The 18,305-nt window shown below is 37.1% G+C and overlaps 1 protein-coding gene across 12 annotated transcripts in view; it reads right to left on the bottom strand.

The window, feature by feature from the left end:
- The window catches only part of ppip5k1b (diphosphoinositol pentakisphosphate kinase 1b), a 66,428-nt gene that overhangs the window by 33,978 nt on the left and 14,145 nt on the right, over positions 1 to 18,305 (bottom strand). For all 12 annotated transcript variants that reach the window (XR_004947991.1, XM_024281073.2, XM_036212187.1 and 9 more), the window contains exons 3-14: positions 16,943 to 17,135; positions 14,411 to 14,501; positions 12,807 to 12,886; positions 12,485 to 12,639; positions 11,188 to 11,289; positions 10,885 to 11,046; positions 9,682 to 9,803; positions 6,865 to 6,966; positions 6,567 to 6,653; positions 6,094 to 6,169; positions 3,985 to 4,094; positions 373 to 458 (exon numbers count right to left, since the gene is read on the bottom strand). Coding sequence is in view for 11 of the 12 variants with exons in the window: in XM_024281073.2 (XP_024136841.1) it covers positions 373 to 458; positions 3,985 to 4,094; positions 6,094 to 6,169; positions 6,567 to 6,653; positions 6,865 to 6,966; positions 9,682 to 9,803; positions 10,885 to 11,046; positions 11,188 to 11,289; positions 12,485 to 12,639; positions 12,807 to 12,886; positions 14,411 to 14,501; positions 16,943 to 17,135 (1,366 nt within the window). In the remaining variant the exon portion in view is untranslated. The remainder of the gene's footprint in view (positions 1 to 372; positions 459 to 3,984; positions 4,095 to 6,093; positions 6,170 to 6,566; positions 6,654 to 6,864; positions 6,967 to 9,681; positions 9,804 to 10,884; positions 11,047 to 11,187; positions 11,290 to 12,484; positions 12,640 to 12,806; positions 12,887 to 14,410; positions 14,502 to 16,942; positions 17,136 to 18,305) is intronic.

Raw genomic sequence — 18,305 nt, 5'->3', positions numbered from 1 at the left:
GCCGAAAAACGTACGGAAGAATAAAAAGAAGAAGAAAAATAAGAAAAGAGAAGAACAATAGTTTGATTGCATACTGCAATCAAACTAAATAAGTGCTGAATCTTATGATTTAATACGTGTCATTAGCCTTTAATTTTTGATAATTTGTTAGAATAAATTCTATAAGACAAAGATGAAGCATTTTATCTTCAGAGACTTGTTACAGGAAGTCTGTTGCAGGAATTTGTTCCTCCACAAAAGGTGTCATTTGTTTCTAAAAATGGTAAAACATCTCTGAACATCATAAATATAGAAAACTTTATTTTGACACAAGACATTTACAGAATATCTTCAAACAGAAGCTGCCTTGGGAACGTGCATGTTCATTTGTACCTTCTTCTTCACTGGAGGTTTTAGGTTTGCCTTTCCGAATGTAGGTCAGCTGGACTTTCCTATTGATACCCGAGAAATGACCATACCTGGGGAGGGAGATGAACACACACACACATCAAGCAAACACTGCTTTAATCAGCCAACCGAGGCAACTAAATTCACCACATCTTCTAGAAGGTTACTTCAATCTTCAACACTAAACGCATCTACCCTAGTTTAAATTAGATCAGTAAAAGCTCAAATGAGGAAAAAATGTTTAAGCAGCACACCTATGAAGCACACATCGTAGCAACATTATTAATTCAGCTACTCATTCGGTAGTGTGGAGTTAAACATGTGAACCTGAGTCGCTGCAGTGGAACGTGTGACGTGGCTTTGGTGTGTAACTGCTCTCGAGTGAGCAAAGAAAAAGATGAAGTGAATGCTTCCATCTGCCCTTCCCCATGGGATCCTTCTAGAATTTGGCTAGTCCTGTTGACCAATGATTTGAAAGCCATGTGACCCTGAACATGAACAAATAACAAAAGTAAAAACAATATGGGGGGATTTACAGTTTTTGCTTTAGGTATAGATATTCAAAGGGCCTGGTAATTCCCAGAGATGTGTTCAGTAAACATCCAGTCACTGAAGTTGCAGCTTTACATCCCAGCTTCAGGGTTTTTTTCTTTGTTTTTATTCAGTTACATAATATTTAACGTGTAGTGGATGTAATTGATCAGAAACTTACCTGGAAACAATCTGCCATGGTTAGTGTTTCTGTCTGTGTTCTCTTATTCAAGTTGAGTATAATTAGACATTTCCAGTGGAGCTCATTAAACTAAGATAACAGCCATACACCTCTGCTGGAGTTTTTCAGTCAAAAAAACAAGAAAATGTATTTTGACTTTTTTTTTATATAACTGTGTGATTGCTTAGTCAGCATTCACACTATAGTGATTCTCCTGCTCCTTTCTGTGTATGTTAAAAACTCAATCACACTTTCACTGATTTCAACAACCTTTGTATCAAAACATTCAGCTTGTTCAGGACATTACTGCTTGTATTCTTGGTATTCATAAACTTTATAGTTTTTGAATTAATGAGCAAAATAGGTTCCACAGGAAATTAATGAGAACGTCTTCAAACTTCAACATTTTAAGTAGATCAGCAACAAGCCTTTAAATATATATTCATGGGTTATGTTTTCATCCATTAGTAATTAAAAAAAAATAGAGTTTAAATAATATTTTAGCAACATGCTAACGTTCTTGGCTAATTTCTTATCTTCTGAGGTTTTTATAGGCTAATTTAGACTTTAGCTTCTATTTTAGCAGCAGGCTAACATTTTTGACTCATTTAGTTTACTGAGGAATTTTAGGCAGTTTTTGAGTTTTGCGAGTATTTAAGCAAGAGCTAGGTTTTTTGGCAAATTTGGCGTCTACTGGGGATTTTTGGGCTAATTTGGAGTTTAGCTCATATTTAAGCAACACACTACTGGTAAATGTTTTCTAAAAATTGGTATTCAATAGTGATTTTTAAGCAATTATTCAGAAATGTAGGTAAACTTCAGCAGTCTTTCATAGTTCTTTAATCAAATTTCTAGTCTTTAACATTTTGCAAATAGATTTTGCATTTTCAGTAAATCCCTTCAGCAGTTAAAGTAAATTGCGTCAGTAAATTTCAACAAAAAGCTTCAGCATTTTCAGCAACTGTTTTCAGCAAAAAGCATTCACACGAGCATTATTGCAGGTAATGCAACTTTATCTAGTTAATATTATGATGAGATTAAAATCCTTACGTTATTGGCAGCCTTTTTTGATATTTTATTTTTTTTTTTAGTTTAAATGAGCTTCTGATATTATTAGTGGACAATATCTGTAAGTGTAGTCTCCTATTTTGAAAGTCATTATACACATATTAAGAAAAAGGTAAAGTAAAAAAAAACTGGAAAAATAAAAAAATAAATATTATTGGAGATTATTTACTCAGCAGTTACCACTGACAGTAAATGAGAACTGGACAAAGTGACTTCCGGTTCTATTGAATTGAAGTCGATTCAGTCACTATTTTTTCACAAAACGGATGTCAACCATGTTGTTGAGGTCCAGACGATTTCTGTAAAGATTAACGAGTCCTAGTGGGTCTACGTAGACATTTCTATGGCAACCACCCTCACCAATCAGGAATGAGCTCGCTGTTAAGCCACACCCACTACCACTTGAAAACCGGTCCTCATACTTTTATTGAGGCATCTAATTGGTCAGTTCATAACTTAAACAGGTCGCACTACAGAAAAAATAATTTAAAAAAAAAGATGTATTAGCAAAAAAACATTTTTTAAAAAGGTAACAGAGCAAGAATGGTCATTCTGATGAATGTAATGACTGAGTATTCCTCAATAGAAGTCTTTCGGATTTTGGCTTCTAGGAGCCAGCAGGTACTTCCTATTTGGAACTCTTGGGGGAGGAGTCACTACGTCCAGTTCTCATATACAGTCGCTGGCAGCTACAAACAGATCTGTCTGGACAAACCAATACGACGTGAGACCATCATTTGATATTCTCAGTACCACTAGAGAATGAAGGTATGTCAAACGGAGGGACAGGCTGTTCTGAACTTCGAGTGTCACTTTAAATGTTTCAAATCAGCGAAAGAGCAACGAACTGCACTGAAGTAAATGTATCCCTCCTCAGTAGATAAACAAAACACTTCTGGACCTACAGTCCTCTTCACTTTTTGCTCCTCTCCTCCTCACTCATTCACTTCATCCTGTTGGTTTTACTAACATGTACTCCACTGCATCTGAGCCATGCACTGAGGACTCGATCATCCATGTCTTCCACGACATTTTTTTGCAGCGTTGAGTTTATACGAAGGACAGCTGCAGAAACATCCCCACGTGGATAATAAAGCACACAAGAGGCAGGATGACGGAAGACATTAGGAGATCAAAGTCCAGCGCATGTGTAGTGAGGACGGCATGCACACTAAAGCAAAACACACGGATTTACACACAGAGACACAGTGAAAGCATCGTTTGACTGTGTATGTTCAAATGTTAATGGAAAAAAATAAAAGACTTTGGGAACATGGTGGTAAAGTGTACAAAACATTAGGAATACCTTTAAAATATTTCAGGAAATGTCTTGGGTTGCACCAAAAGAGACGTAATTAGGCTGTTTGTATCCCACTTCCATCTCTAACTGATAATATAACATGCTAATACTGACTAATTCATTCTTAATTTTCCCAATACTTTGTACACAGAGTTTATGTTTAGGAGGAGGGAAACCTCAGTGTTTACAGAGAAGGGAGAGGTGCGTACTGAGTGTCATTCAAGCTGGACTCCCTTTTGAAGAAAGAAGGAGCGAATGGATGGGCAGGAGAAAGGAGGATAGAGGGAGAGGAAAAAAAAGAGAGTTACAGTCAGGACAAGAGAAAGGGAACGATTTCATGGTGAATGTGTGTCTGGCAATGAGTATAAGAGATTTAGATTTGAAAGATGAGACCCTGCAGAATCTGAGAATTATTGATACAGACAGGAAACAAAAGGGTGAGGACAGATAGATAGATAGAAAGATAGATGATGTGTGGTTTGGTGGGAGTCCTTGCTTTGTGTCAGCTGCTACTTACATTTCCAAGACAGTCTTAAGTTGTTCCAGTTTGGATTTCTTTTCTTCAATCTCACAGTCGTTGTGCTGGCCCAGTTCAACCAGCAGCTGGCGGGCAATATCGAGCACTTCCTGGAAACACAGTGGACTTCACCCTCAACTGGAAACCTAATTTTCTAAGTCTCTTTCAAAAACAAACACTGCCCCCACATCTGCGAGACAAGGCAGCTTTATTTGTTTAAGACTTTCATGAGCTTTTCAGGAATACAGAAAGCTTTGATACTGTTTGAGGAAAACAAAGACAGTGCAGAAGAAAGTATTTGTCAGTCAGTAATTCTGCAAGTTGTTCCACTTAAAACAATCCAGGAACTGTATTCTTATAATGATGCAGAAAATAAGAATTTGGTCAAAAAGGAAAAGTTCATCTCAATACCTTGTAATGTGACCCTGGTGTCAATGACAAAGGTCAAACATTTCCTGTAGGTCTTCACCAAGATTGCACTGTAGCTGCTATTTTGGTCCATTCCTCCATGCAGATCTTCTCAAGAGCTGTGATGTTTTGGGGGATGTTGCTGAACAACACAGACTTTCAACTTCCTCCACTGGTGCTCTATTGCACATGTCAAACTTTAGGCCCAGATCCGGCCCTCCGGGTAATTCTATCCGGCCCTCCAGATCCTTTTATTTTATTGTTATTAATGACCCGATGTTATCTTGCAGTTATTTCTAACTTGTACAATTTTGACAAAATATATTTCTACGTACAGTAAAATATTGAAAGTTATTTAAGGTTTAAGTTGATTCATTCTTGAATAATATTCCTGCCTTTTTATTATTCATAATTATGTTAAAAAGTTACGGTTTTTAAGTTTTACAAATTTGGCATTATGATAGCTTTTTGGACTATTTACTAAGATTTTTAACACTTTTGTTCAGTTTTTTAGGCTATTTTGAAGTTTAACAATTTTTTTTAGCTATATGCTAGCTTTTTGGCTAATTTAGGCTTTTCTCAGTTTTTAAGGCTGTTTTGGAGGCAGGCTAACATTTACACGCTAGCTGTTTTGGCTTATTTGGACTTTTTCAGTTTTTTAAGATATTCTCAAGTTTAGCTATTTTTTTCAGCTACATGCTAGCTGTTTTGGGTAACATAAGTTTTGGGTTTTTTTTTTTTTTTTTCATTTTTTAGGCTAATTTGACATTTAGCTAATATTCTAGCTGGCTATCAGCTTCAACATTTTCATCTATCAGCACTAGCATCTTGAGTGGCCAGATTCATCTTACAGCATTCACACTAGCATTATCACAGGTATAGTTACTTACTATAGGTACAGCTATATATCTACTTCATAATTATGTTAAAAATGTACTATTTTAAAGTTAAAAAAAATTAGTTTTAGTGTGTTCAATAGATGTTTATCCTGTTCGGCCCGCGACCTAAGGGTTGTTTCAGATTTTGGCCCCTTGTGCGATTGAGTTTGACGCCCCTGCTGTAAGGTGTTCCCTTGGTTACTATGATAATGTGATTCCAGGTCTCGTCAAGTCATTGACCAGTTCCCTCTTGCAACTCGGGGCTGTTTCCTCACCGTTCTCAGGATCATTTGTACCCCAACAGGTGAGACCCTGCATGGAGCTCCACGTGGAGAGAGATCATCAGTAATTTTGTGCTTCTTCCATTTTTCAATAATTCCAAGCTGCTTGCTAATTGTGGATTGACTCAGTCTTATTCAGGTCTACAATCTTGATCTTGGTGTCCTTTGACAGCTCTTTGGTCATGGTGGAGAGGTTGCAGTCTGTTTAAGGGTGTGGACTGGTGTATTTTACACAGATTGCCAAGTAACATTAAAATTAGTAACCAGACGAGAATAGCAGAACATCTTAAAGAAGAAGTAATGAGGTTAATACTAAAGTTCTGCACCACTGGACAAAAACATTCTTTAAAAATTGTACAATATCATTTACTGGATTTTTTTTTTCATTTTATCTTTCAGAGTTGAAGTAATTCACATAATTTACTCAGTTTTTAAAAGTATTAGATTTTACAGAATTGGTGACAGACAAATACTTCTTTAACTTCGCAAAAAGAACGCTTATTTGATTTAGTAAATAATAAAATAGTTTTCTTATCACTTACCTGCAGCTGTTTTGGCTTTTTTAACTTCAGCTTTCCTGTTTTGTATCCTCCATATTTATCGAACAATTCAAAAAACCTGCTCGGGAGAAACAACATGCGATTTTTTTTAGGTCAAAATCAAATCTGTTTGGTTTCTAAACAGCTTTCAATAACAAATTTCACTCAGTGTGCGACATAACTCATCTTAGCTTGTCTCTCCAAACCCTCTGTTATCTTTGCAAGCAGCACAGCGTTCTGCCTCACAGTTTTATTTGACAACCTTTGACTCAAATGTTCAGTTGACAGCAAGCACATCATGAGCCCGTAAGAGCTAAAGCCATTTACAGATCATCGTTTTGACAATCAATAGTATCGTAGAGTTAAGTCAAGGATTCAATGGCTCTGCTAACACCTGACCAAACAACTGAATCCATAAACTGTCTGCTGAACCCCATGAGCTCCAAAAATCTTCAGTTAGAATCACAGATACTCACAGATGGTGTCGGACCTCCATTTTCATCTTCTGCTTTGGCGTTCGGTCTCCATGGCGAATGATGGCGATAACACAACGGAGCTCCATCCTGAATAAATCACAGTTAAACGCTTCAGTTTCTGAGACGGCTCCTAAAATTACCATGTAATACAGCGAATGAGTGTTTGAGTAAGCAAAAGTTAAATTTATATATATTTTATTTTTTACCAAAACATTCTTCAACTAAAGAACCATTTTCCATGAAATTGTCTTAAAAGTTCTCAGAATCATTTGTGAAGACTATTGATGTGGGTGCTTACATGGTTCCAGAGGTTGTGGGGACGATGGGAATGTCTTCATCCTCTATGGGGATGGACCAGGGGATGCTGTACTTTGGAGCCAACTCTCGCATTATCATGTTTCTGTTGGTAATGCCAAACAAAAAAATGCAACATTCCTGTTAACAAAATAAACACCTAAAACAAGTGACAAACCTTTTACTTTGTGCCTGTTGATTTCATTTAGAGGCAACAGATTTTCACTCCCAACCGGTCACATACTGACGTTTGGTCAAGGAACCCCTCTGATGAAAATCCTGTTTTTAGAGTTTTTAACATGTCTGTGTGTCCTTTTTATGGCGAAATAGAACAGATGTAATAAGAAATCATTTTGTTTTTTAATTTCCGAGTATTTCTCCTTTTAAATCAATCAAAGTGTCTTGGACAGACTCTGTCTGAATGAATGATCTTCTTTCCATCAACAGCTCTGCTGCACATGCACTAAACCCTCATCTGTTCCTAGTGTCTAGTTCAGGTTCTGGAGAAGAGAAGATGGTATCTTCACATTGACTGCAGTCAAATGAGCCGCCGTTCACATTTCTGTGGTCAAATCAGCATCACTGGATTTTTGGTGTGAGTTTCATCCAATACTTACGGTAGCAGGACTGAGAACGCTGGAAAATCTCCACCAGACTCCACGGAGCTTCTTGATGTGACCACGGAAATGTGAACGGCGGCTCATTTGACCGCAGTTGGAAAGGATTGTAAATCAATGAAAGAGCATTTTGATGTTAGCTTTGATTATTTTATCAAGAACTCTGAGAAACCAATGATTGAATGTATTGATCACAGTCAATAAACATTGGAGAATTAGCTAAAAGAGTCTTTGGTGAACTGGAAGGAGAAAGAATCAGGATTTTGGAGGAAGTTCTGTCCATGAAGATCTTCACTTCCTCGTCCAGCTGACATCTGGATCAGAACCATACGGCTGGACATTACCCAGATTGATGGATGTTTTTATGTAGCAGAGGTGAAGATTTATGATAGTGAGACACAGAGCTATCATAATCAGAGGGAGGGGGGAATCAGGGGCGGAGCACCAAAAGCCACGCCCCCTCAGAGGAGATTTTGGAAACTGAGGCTTCAGACCAACATGAAAAATTACTTTTTAAGACATTTAACTTGTGGGATTTTGGTTAAAAACTTCATAATCATAATTAAAACACTACTGGGAAGATTTTAAAAATTGTCATAGAGGGCCTTTAAGGACCCTTCTTTGATGTTTTGGGTGTCCCTACTTTGTAATTTTTTGACGTGCCGGCCGTTCATAAGATCAAGGGTTCACAACCCTCGGGACATGGTACCCCACGCAGACTAGTCCTCAGGACCATTTCTACTGAATAGGATAATAAAAGCCAAACAAAATCTCCACGCTGTGATTCGAAAACCAGCCGCGTCCTGAGGTCCAGTCTCCCTACGGTACCAGTAGCCTAACCCGGCACTGGATGCGGTACCTGAACTGACCAGGTATTAGACAGCAACAGACGTGAACCGGGCCTGGACGCGGTTTCGGACACGAACTGGTACTGGGTTAGGGGTACCAGTTCGGGTTGGGACCTGTGATTTAACGGGAACAGCCAGCACGTCAAAAAACGTCGAGTTAGGGACACCCAAAACGTCAAGCATAGAAGGATCCTTAACACCTGAGGGGTTGCTGGTGACGCATAAACACAAATTTTTAACATAATTTCAACCCTTAACACGAGATTCCACATCCTTCAAAATCTGCTGGACTGATTGTATTAACAGTAGAAAAGTTACAGTCAATCAAAGAACATAAACACTGGAGCTCCGGTGTTAAAGGGTTAACCAAACATCAATATGTGACGAGGTGGGACTGAGAATGTGTTGTCAGAGGAGATCCTGGCATTTCTGAAGGTCAAAATTCTTTTTTTTCTGTGTGACAATATCTCTCCTGCCTAATCTTTGTCAAAAAATCTATATTACTTAGATCAAATATCCTTAAAGCATGATTTGGCCTCTTTGAATTTGTGTTTAGTGTTACACTTCAGGCTTTTGTTGACATACAGAAAATGTTAACCTGGCTAACAGCTCTAGTGATATAATCAAATTTACACCAAGTTTCTGTGGGACTAAGTTGAGCACAGCGGGGCGGAGGGAGGGAGGGGGGGGGTGTTGCAAGTCACTCATCTTTGATTGCTTCACCTGGTAGGAGAGAAGATGACTGACAACAGAAGCTGTTCTGAAGGAGATACAATAACTGTTTCTCCTGCAATGCAGTTTTTTTCTGTTTTGGATTGCTACAAATGTATTGCCTAATGTTATTCTAATAGAACAGGAGTATCACACTCCATCGTACAAGGGGCCAAAATCTCAAACACAAAACACATCGCAGCAACATTTATTGAACACTCTGAAAGTACATTTTTTAAACTTTAAAACTGTCACTTTTTAACATAATTATGAACTAGGTATATAGCATTACCTGTAACAATGCTAGTGCGCAACCGCCTAAAAACTTAAAAAAACCTAAACCAGCCAAAACACCCAGTACGTGGCCTAAATATTAGCTTAACTCCAAAAAAGGCTAAAAAAATCTTAGTAAATGCCAAAATAGTCCAAAAAGCTTTTAAAATTTTAAACTTTTAACTTTAAACATAATTACGAATGACAAAAAGGCAGAAATATTTTTTCCAGAAAAAAAATCATCTTGAACCTTAAATAACTTTCAGTATTTTCCTTTTGACTTTGATACATGTATTACAACGTAGTTAACTTCTGGTTTGCCTCCACATAAGTTTGCACATCTGAAAAACTGCAGAGCATGCCTTCACCTACCCGAGGATCTTGGCACAGTCATCGTAGTATTTCATGGAGCTTTTGACAAAGCTGAAACCGTTCACGTCGCAGACAAAGGAATGGCCATTGGCTCTCAGCAGGTCGAAGCCACATACTGTTTGCTAAAAAACAAGAATATCATGTCTGAGAAAAATCACACTGAAAGCTAGCAAGACATTATCTGAAGCTGGTTTATTTGGTTTTTATAAATTATTTTAACATCACCTAATCTAATTTTTGTGTCTTTTTATATACTTTTTTCCCTTCCAAAAAGTTTGCTTATGTAGATTCTAGAACAGGAGTCTACAACCTTCAACAGTTAAAGAGCCATTCTAGGGGATTTCTTACTGATATCCCAGTAGGAGCCACAGTCTTATTTCACCTTTTAGAAAAAGAAGACATTGGTTTGTATTTATGGTATCGTGACTATTATGTTAAATACAAATAAATTTGTTTTTTCAAGATAATATCCTTTTTTTAAATATGAAATAGTTTCTAATTCTTTAGAGGTCTATGTGACTTTCTTTCAAAATAAAAGACACCCTGTACCACATCAAATCATCTCACTGTTGTAGTAGGTGGTGAAATGTCAGTAGTGATGAAAAATAAACGCACACCAAACCACCGTAAATAACCCAGGGCTAATGAAGTGATCCTCATCACATATCAAAATCCTTGATTTTTTTTCAAAAATAGAAAGTGCACCTTAAATTCTGGTGCATGGATTTATTGTTGTGTGTACTGACTTCAGATTAATTTTTTGTGGTAAAAAGCACTCAAACATCTGTCAAAATGGTTCAGTTTTTGTAAACTGTGAAGCCAAACTGCATGGAATGTTGGAGCATTATGGGTAATGTAGTCAGGATCCTGGTGGAGTGATACATACCGTCCTTCAACTGTGCAGACGTTGAAAAATGTTTGACTTCTATGAATCTTTTTTTGCTTAATAAACCTTGTCCAAAAAATATGTATAATGCATCAGTTGCTGTTTTCTGTTATGTTATTTGACTGTTATGGTCTTTTTTCCCCTCAATTTTAGTCAATAATGGAGCATTGTAGACCTACTCACTTTTTCACCATTATCGATTGAAAATTTAACCTTCACCAAAATAACTTTTTCATTGAAAACTCTAAATATTTCCTAAAAATATGATTAAAATGTGAGTTTAACTTAAGTACTTTTAATATGAGATTTCAATTTACCTTAAATGCCAGGCAAACTTTGCGAGCCACTAGTTTCTCAAATGCAGTCAGCATGACTGGATAACGGATCTCCTTCCCCTCGCTGTCGCGCTCCACCTTCCCGTCCAGAGCAGGCGACTTTCTGGCCTCAGCGTGGGCGTAGTCTGGACCCACCGTGTAAACCTGAGATGTTCGGAGGGGCAGAAAGAGTCTTAAAGCGGACGATAAGCAGTCCTGACACTCTGAAATACTGCATGACAGTATTTACTGCATGAGCCAAAATCTGTCAGTGAGCTGCAGAGCTGTGGTGAGCCTTCACAGTACCTTTACATCAGTACCATCCGTTGGCATGAACTCTTCATAGATGTAGGATCCAGTCTTTCGAACGCTGCTTTCTGGAGAATAAACACTGCTGCGACTACCGATCTGCGGCGGAGAAACACAGAGAAACAAATGCAGTCAGTCACAAAAATGCAGTTGTGTGTTTGTTGTTATGCTGACAACAACAGAGCTGCTCAATGCATATTATTGGTGTTTCTATGAGAGTTTTAAAAAGCCATTTGAGTGTCAACAAGCCAAATCATTTAACACGATCACACAGGGGCAAGGCAGTATTTGTTTAGAGGACTTGGCTGCAGACGTCAACATCCAGAACCAGAATCTTAGACCAGAACCAGAAATTCCCCCATATCGCTTGAAGAAAACTTTTTGTCTTTTTGGTTGACCAGAACAGTTAGAAAGTTTTTCTCATTTAAAGCTTCAGTAAAAGTTTTTTTTTTTTTTGTTTTTTCTTCTAAATCTGAACACTTTTGGGTTAGGGTTAGAATTAGGGTGAGTTGCATAATTTCCACCTCTGGCGGATGATGTTAGGCGCCATATCGTCTTCAGCCAGGTCGCTTTTGTTACAAGTCTTTACTTGTGGCTGAAAAGTTGAGGTGCCTGCTTGACTTTAGGGCAGGGGTTTCAAACTCAATCGCACAAGGGGCCAAAATCCAAACACACCTTAGGTCGCGGGCTGAACAGGAGAAACATTTATTGTACACAATTAAATTAACCTTTTAAGACTTTAAAAGCCTAGCTTTTTAACATAATTATGAACTAGATATATAGCATTACCTGTGATCATGCTAGAGTGAATGCTGTAAGATGAATTTGGGTGCTGAAGACGTTAGTGCTGATAGCTAAAAATGCTGAAGCTGATAGCTAGCTAAGAAAATAGTTAAACTTCAAAACAGCCTAAAAAACTTAAAAAAAAGCCTAAATTACCCAAAACAGCTAGCATGTAGCTGAAATATTAGCTAAACACCAAAATAGCCCAAAAAGTCTCAGTAATCCAAAGTAATCCAAAAATAATGCCAATTTTTAAAACTTTTAAACTGTAACTTTTTAAACATAATTATGAATAATAAAAAGGCAGGAATATTATTACAGAATAAATCAACTTAAACCTTAAATAACTTTCACTATTTTACTCTCCATAAAAATATATTTTGTCAAAATCATACAAGTTAGAAATGAGCGTAAGATAACATCGGGTCATTAATAACAACAAAATAAAATGATCTGGAGGGCCGGATCCGGCCCCCGGGCCTTGACTTTGACACATGTGCTTTAGGTTTACCTTTCTGAAGAGCCTCTGGCTGCCTCCTCCTGCAGACGTGGGGTAATAGATGTAGACGTTGTGGTCCTCTGCACACACCGGCTTTTCCACAAAGGGTTTTGGGAACACCTCCCCGTTCACCTCCACATGGTCCTCCCCCTCCACCAGATTACACTCTGCACAATTCAATTCAAGCCTTTAAACCTTCAGGTGTTAAGAACAAATAAAAAATAAGCTTTGAACTTAATTCAGAATGTGTGGGTGTACTTTAACTGTTGTGAGTTTATAAATTGTTGCTTCAAAAGTACTATCCAGAAGTTTTGAAAGTCAAACTCTTGCTCACCTTCAGGATGGTCTCGGTTTAAAACAGCAAAGCGAGGAAGTTCAATAAACTCTTCTTTCAAGATCCGATAAACTTCTCTCCTGGAATGGAATCAAAACGATGTTGTTGAAAGATGTTCAAGGGATATGAGGGCTCTGGTGTGTTTGAGCTATTTGAAACATTTTGTACAAATATACAAGAAACTATATGTTAAAAGATGGTTATAAGTAGAGCTAGGAACATTTATGTAAAAATAACACTGTAATTTTGCTGCATCGTGCTTTTCCTTTTAATTGAGTAGATAAACAACGAAAGTTATAACAAGCAGTTTTTTTCCTTGTGAATTCTAGCATTTTTTTCAATAAATGAAAGAGATTAGCTAGAGATTCTTCTAGCTGAACATGCTGAAATTGATAGCTAAAAACGCTGAAGCTGATAGCTGAAACGATAAAAGAAAGTACAGCTAGCATGTAGCTGAGAAACCAGCTAGACTCCAAAACAGTCTAAAAACTGAAAAAAGTCTAAATCAGCTAAAACAGCTAGTGTGTAAATATTATCCTAACTCCAAAACAGCCTAAAAAACTTAAAAAGAAAAGCCAAAATTAGCCAAAACAGTTAGCATGTAGCTGAAATATCAGCTAAACTTAAAAATATCCTAAAAACTGAAAAAAGCCAAGATTAGCCAAAACTAGAATGTAAATGTTAGCCTAACTCTAAAACAGCCTAAGAAATCTTAAATAGAAAAGCCTAAATTAACCTAAACATCTAGCATGTAGCTGAAATATTAGCTAAACTCCAAAATAGTCTAAAAAATCTTAGTAAATGCCAAAATAGTTTAAAAAGCTAGCAGAATGACAATTTTTTAAAACTTTAAAGCCGTTACTTTTCAACATAATTATGAATAATAAAAAGGCAGGAATATTGTTCCAGAATAAATCAACTTAAACCTTAAATAACTTTCAATATTTTACTCTCCATAAAAATATACTTTTTCAAAATTATACAAGTTAGAAATAACTGCAAGATAACATCGGGCCATTAATAACAATAAAATAAAATGATCTGGAGGGCCGGGCTTCGACTTTGACACATGTGCACTATAGTATCAAGAAAAAAAAAATGGAGTAACCGTTCAGACTGGAACTTATGAATATTTCTAACATTAAATCTAGCCAACCTTGTTAGCTTTGACTATGACTATGACTTTGACTAGCTTTGAATATTCCACATGAGTGGAAACTGGAAAGGAATGCTCCTGTATTGTTAAAATAATTCACTGTTATTTTAATTTCTGAAAAAAAAATCCATTTTTTTAAATACATTTCCATTAGTTTCAGACAATTAATAAAACAAGTCCCAACTTTGAATAAAACAATAGATTCGAATTCTCTTAAAAAAAAGAAAACTCCTCAGATTCTTGTTTAAAATATTACTCACAGAGAAGAGTTTAAAAAATTAAAATTGTTCAAAGATGGTAAGTGAAAAAGTAAAATCCTAGGTTACAAAATGGTCATAAGTGATCACAAACATTTCTTTTGATGAAACATTTTAGCCTGAGATTTGTAGCTTTTTCAATAAATGAGATCTCACACTTGAGTAAACAGCAGCTGCCATCATGGCTTTACCTGTCCTGAATGAAATACTGCATGTTGAGGTCATTGATGAGCAACGGATTCCGTAGCTTGGCGTATTCCACGGCTTTGTCAAGAGGAAAACCTAAAAACAAACATGAGGAAGTATGATTATTGCTCTACGTTTGTCTTCCTGTTCCAAGTGACCAAGTCTGTTTCCATCATTTTTTTAAGATAATTTAGAGACAGAAAAATGCACGTCCCAGCAGAGCTCCGTCTTCATTTTCAGTGGCATTTCTTATTTTACATATTTTAACAACAAATACATAAAAGACTAATTTATTTTGATTTTGTAGTGTTCAAATCACAAGACAGGGATTTCCTTTAACTTTAGAATTCTTTATCAGGTTAAGTTTTTGCTGTTAAAATCCTTATAGACTTTTGCTGATTTTCTGAAGAGCCAGAGTTAAAATGAAGCCACAGTCAGCAGGCATCTCTAAAAGCCTGCTTGATAACAGTTTTCTTTTATTCTGCTTCGTTACTCAACTGCTGGGACATTTTTATCACGAATGAACTGTTCTTTGCAGTTTATGTTCTGTTAGTTTAAGATAAGCCTGTTATTTTAATATTTTAGATAAAAAACGTTTCTTTTTCCATAAAGAATACGTTTCTTGGCACACATGGGATTGCATAATGTCCTTAAAAACCCAATGGAAAAAAAGATTAACCAAGAAAAACAATCATTTTGAAAAGATATATCCTCTATTTCTGCCTGTTCAAACTAACTAAACAGGTTGTGCACGCTCTCAAGAATCAGCTCATTTGTACTCTCTTTAAATGGTACAAAGAAATTAGAGCTTTTGAAAAAACACTGGGTGTTGAGCATTGACTGTATAACAACTGGACAGTTTAACCCCTCCTCCCTTGTGTTCCAAACAGGAGGTTCATTACTGAGTCATTTTATTTGTCAGAATAACCATTCTCTCTCCGATACCTTTTTTTAACGTCTTTTTCTAATTCGTTTTTTAAAATATATTTTTCTTTATTGCAAGTTATTCAAGTAATAAACTGACCAATCAGACACCTCAGTAAAAGCATGTGGTGCCCGCTGGCCCCGCCTTCAACATTTGATTGACAGATTCTACCAACAGTTTCAATGGGAGGGGTGTAGACTTTAAAAAAGCTCACTCACGATTGGTGACAGTAGTTCAGGGCTCTAGAGGAAATGTTTGCACTGGTTAAACCGATGCGTCTAACTTTTTTTCATTGGTTCACCACCAGGTGTGAGGGGCTGTAAGCTAGCAGGAGAGTGAGTAAACAAAGATTTCATGAGATGTCAGTGTGACCATTACTTTACACCAACAGTCCCGCCCACAACTAAGAAACAGGAACTATGTCCTAGAAAACAAGTTTTTAGATTTTGGCTAAAAACGTAATGAAATGAATCATAATAAAAAGACAATTTTGAAAACAGATCAAATATAGTTGGAGTATGACTTTAAAATGCTTCACAGAGCTGAAACTTCAACAAAAAAGAAAACTTTGAAGCGTTTTGTGATCAGTACAGAGCCATTCATTTTGATTTTTGAAATTTCCTTTGGTTTTTTTGAAATATTTCATTTTTTTTTATCGTTTTGGTTTGCTGAATATTGTCTTGATTTCTAAAACTTTATATTTTTTCTATTATTTGTTTTTCTTTTTTAATTGTCATTGAGATCCTAATAATGTTTTGTGTTGATGAATTTGTTTATGTGACTTGAACTTCAGGGTCACCGTAGCTAACCCCAAAACACCGATAATGTCAAGTCGACACCTGAATAACTGGCTTTTTGGCTTGCCATAATTCTTACCGTTCACACGATCACCATGATTCAGCTTATTCTGAGGCAGAAAATGCAGCTTTTTTCTGGCTATGCTCAGATATACAAAATGTTACTAATGTAGAGCACTCATATACAGTCAATGAGAGCGCTGCAGCTTGAAGCTGCTTTTCTCCGCGGCAGGATCCGCTGATAAATGGGGATTTTGCAAACACTTAACAACTGCATAGAGATGCGTATCAGCGCGAGACTCGTTTACCGTCCTTCAATTACGCTAACTGCGTTTACGGTTGAAAGGTTATGGTAGACAAATGCAACCAATGTGTCGTACTCTAGAGCCCTGTAGTTCCCATAAAGCAGGGGTAGGGGACCCTGGTCCTCGAGAGCCACCTTCCTGCATGTTTTCCAATATCCAATGCTCTGGGATGTGCTCATTACCCAGGTAATTGTCATGAGTCCCTACTCATGAATGATTCCCTACCCCTGCTATAAAAACACTACTCAGACCAATCACTGTTGATGGGCGCCAAATGGCTGCACCCGTATTGCAGAAAAATAACTGATGGAGGTGGCCTTATTTTGTGAAATCCAGAGGTAAGGAATTTTCTATGGGGGACGTTGATAATAATATACGTCTATGGTGTTAGGGCATAAGTGTGTTTAATAAACACATTTCCAATGAATAGGATAATAAACGTCCACACTGTGATTGTAAAACTCTCCTGTTTCTTAACATGCCACGTTTGCTCCTCATGCTGCAGCTCACCTTTGGAATGGAAGGAGATGAGGCAGTCACAGTGGGGCCACTTCTCCACAGGTTCCTCCATGATCACCTCCTCAGGAAAGATGACCACATCGATGTACTCAAACTTACAGAGTCGCTCCAGGATCTGAGTCATGGGCTTGGACTTGGACTTCTTCATCATGGAGCAGATGCCCACGACGATTTGTCCTCTCAGCTGGAGGAAAACAGGAGAGTGAATGTCTCTGCTGAGTCAGGTGAGAAGATTAAAGGTTTACATTTTATACTGTTCATGCTTCTCTACAAAGAACCCCAAAGCGGTATTTTGATCTGTTCAAGCATTTCTGAGTAATCCTCTAAAACTTGAAACTTCAAGCAGTGGCATTCGCCAAAAAACATTCTGGTGAGGAAAATGTGGTGGATCCTGATCGTATCCCAATGGCACGAGCAGACGTGGGATATTGGGAAGACGGCAGGAGAAAGGGAGAAGACTACTTTTTGGTGGAAAAAGCGAGCGACGAATTAGGAGAACTGGTGAATTAATGGATTACTGAGCAGAGAAAGGTGGATGTTTCCAGGAAAATTATCCCCATGAAAGTGAGGAGGATTGTTGATACAGAGATTGATGATGCTTCTAAAAGAACAGAAACGTTCACAGCCAGAGGTGATCAGAACAACTTTCTCATCATTTTAATAAAGCCTGAAACGTTCATCTGTTGTTGTCTGCATTTTTTGACCAAATTTCATCACAAAATGAACCTTTTAGCCATCAACATCCTGTTTGTGAGCGCTGGAGCTTCTAAAGGGAAAGGTACAATATATACATATTAGGGGTGTAACGGATCACAAAACTCACGGTTCGGATCGTGTCACAGTTTTAGGGTCACGGTTCAGATCATTTTTCGGATCAGTCGAATGTTAAAAAAAAAAAAAAAATCTTTAGAGTTTGAACACAAACAAAATGCTAAAACATGTAGTTTCTGATTACATTTGCATGTCTTGCGACCAAATCTACAAAAACTGTGAGAAAAGAATGCTTAAAAATAGACAGCTGCTTCTCCAAACTCGGAAATTCTTTGAATCCAGAAATTGATACATGTACCGATGCTTTTATTCAGGTCTTAACATTAAATAAACCTGATATCTATCCATCCGTTCATTTGTTATGAAGTTGAGTAAAGTTTGTGACGGAAGCTGCAGGGTTTTTCCTGGCTTAAAATAAGGTGGTGGTGTCTCGTGGCGACTTCAGATTTGTATACCTTAACAAGTTTATTTTACTATTATTGTAGTTATTTCATAAACGTTATTGAACATTCTTTCAATTTACATATTTTACTATTATTAGATCACCTCATTATAAACATTAATGGCTCAATGTAACTAACAA

Source organism: Oryzias melastigma, linkage group LG6 (assembly GCF_002922805.2).
Source record: "Oryzias melastigma strain HK-1 linkage group LG6, ASM292280v2, whole genome shotgun sequence".
Lineage (NCBI taxonomy): Eukaryota > Metazoa > Chordata > Actinopteri > Beloniformes > Adrianichthyidae > Oryzias > Oryzias melastigma.
The sequence above is the reverse complement of the archived record's forward strand: the minus strand, read 5'-3'. Positions and strand labels throughout refer to the sequence as shown.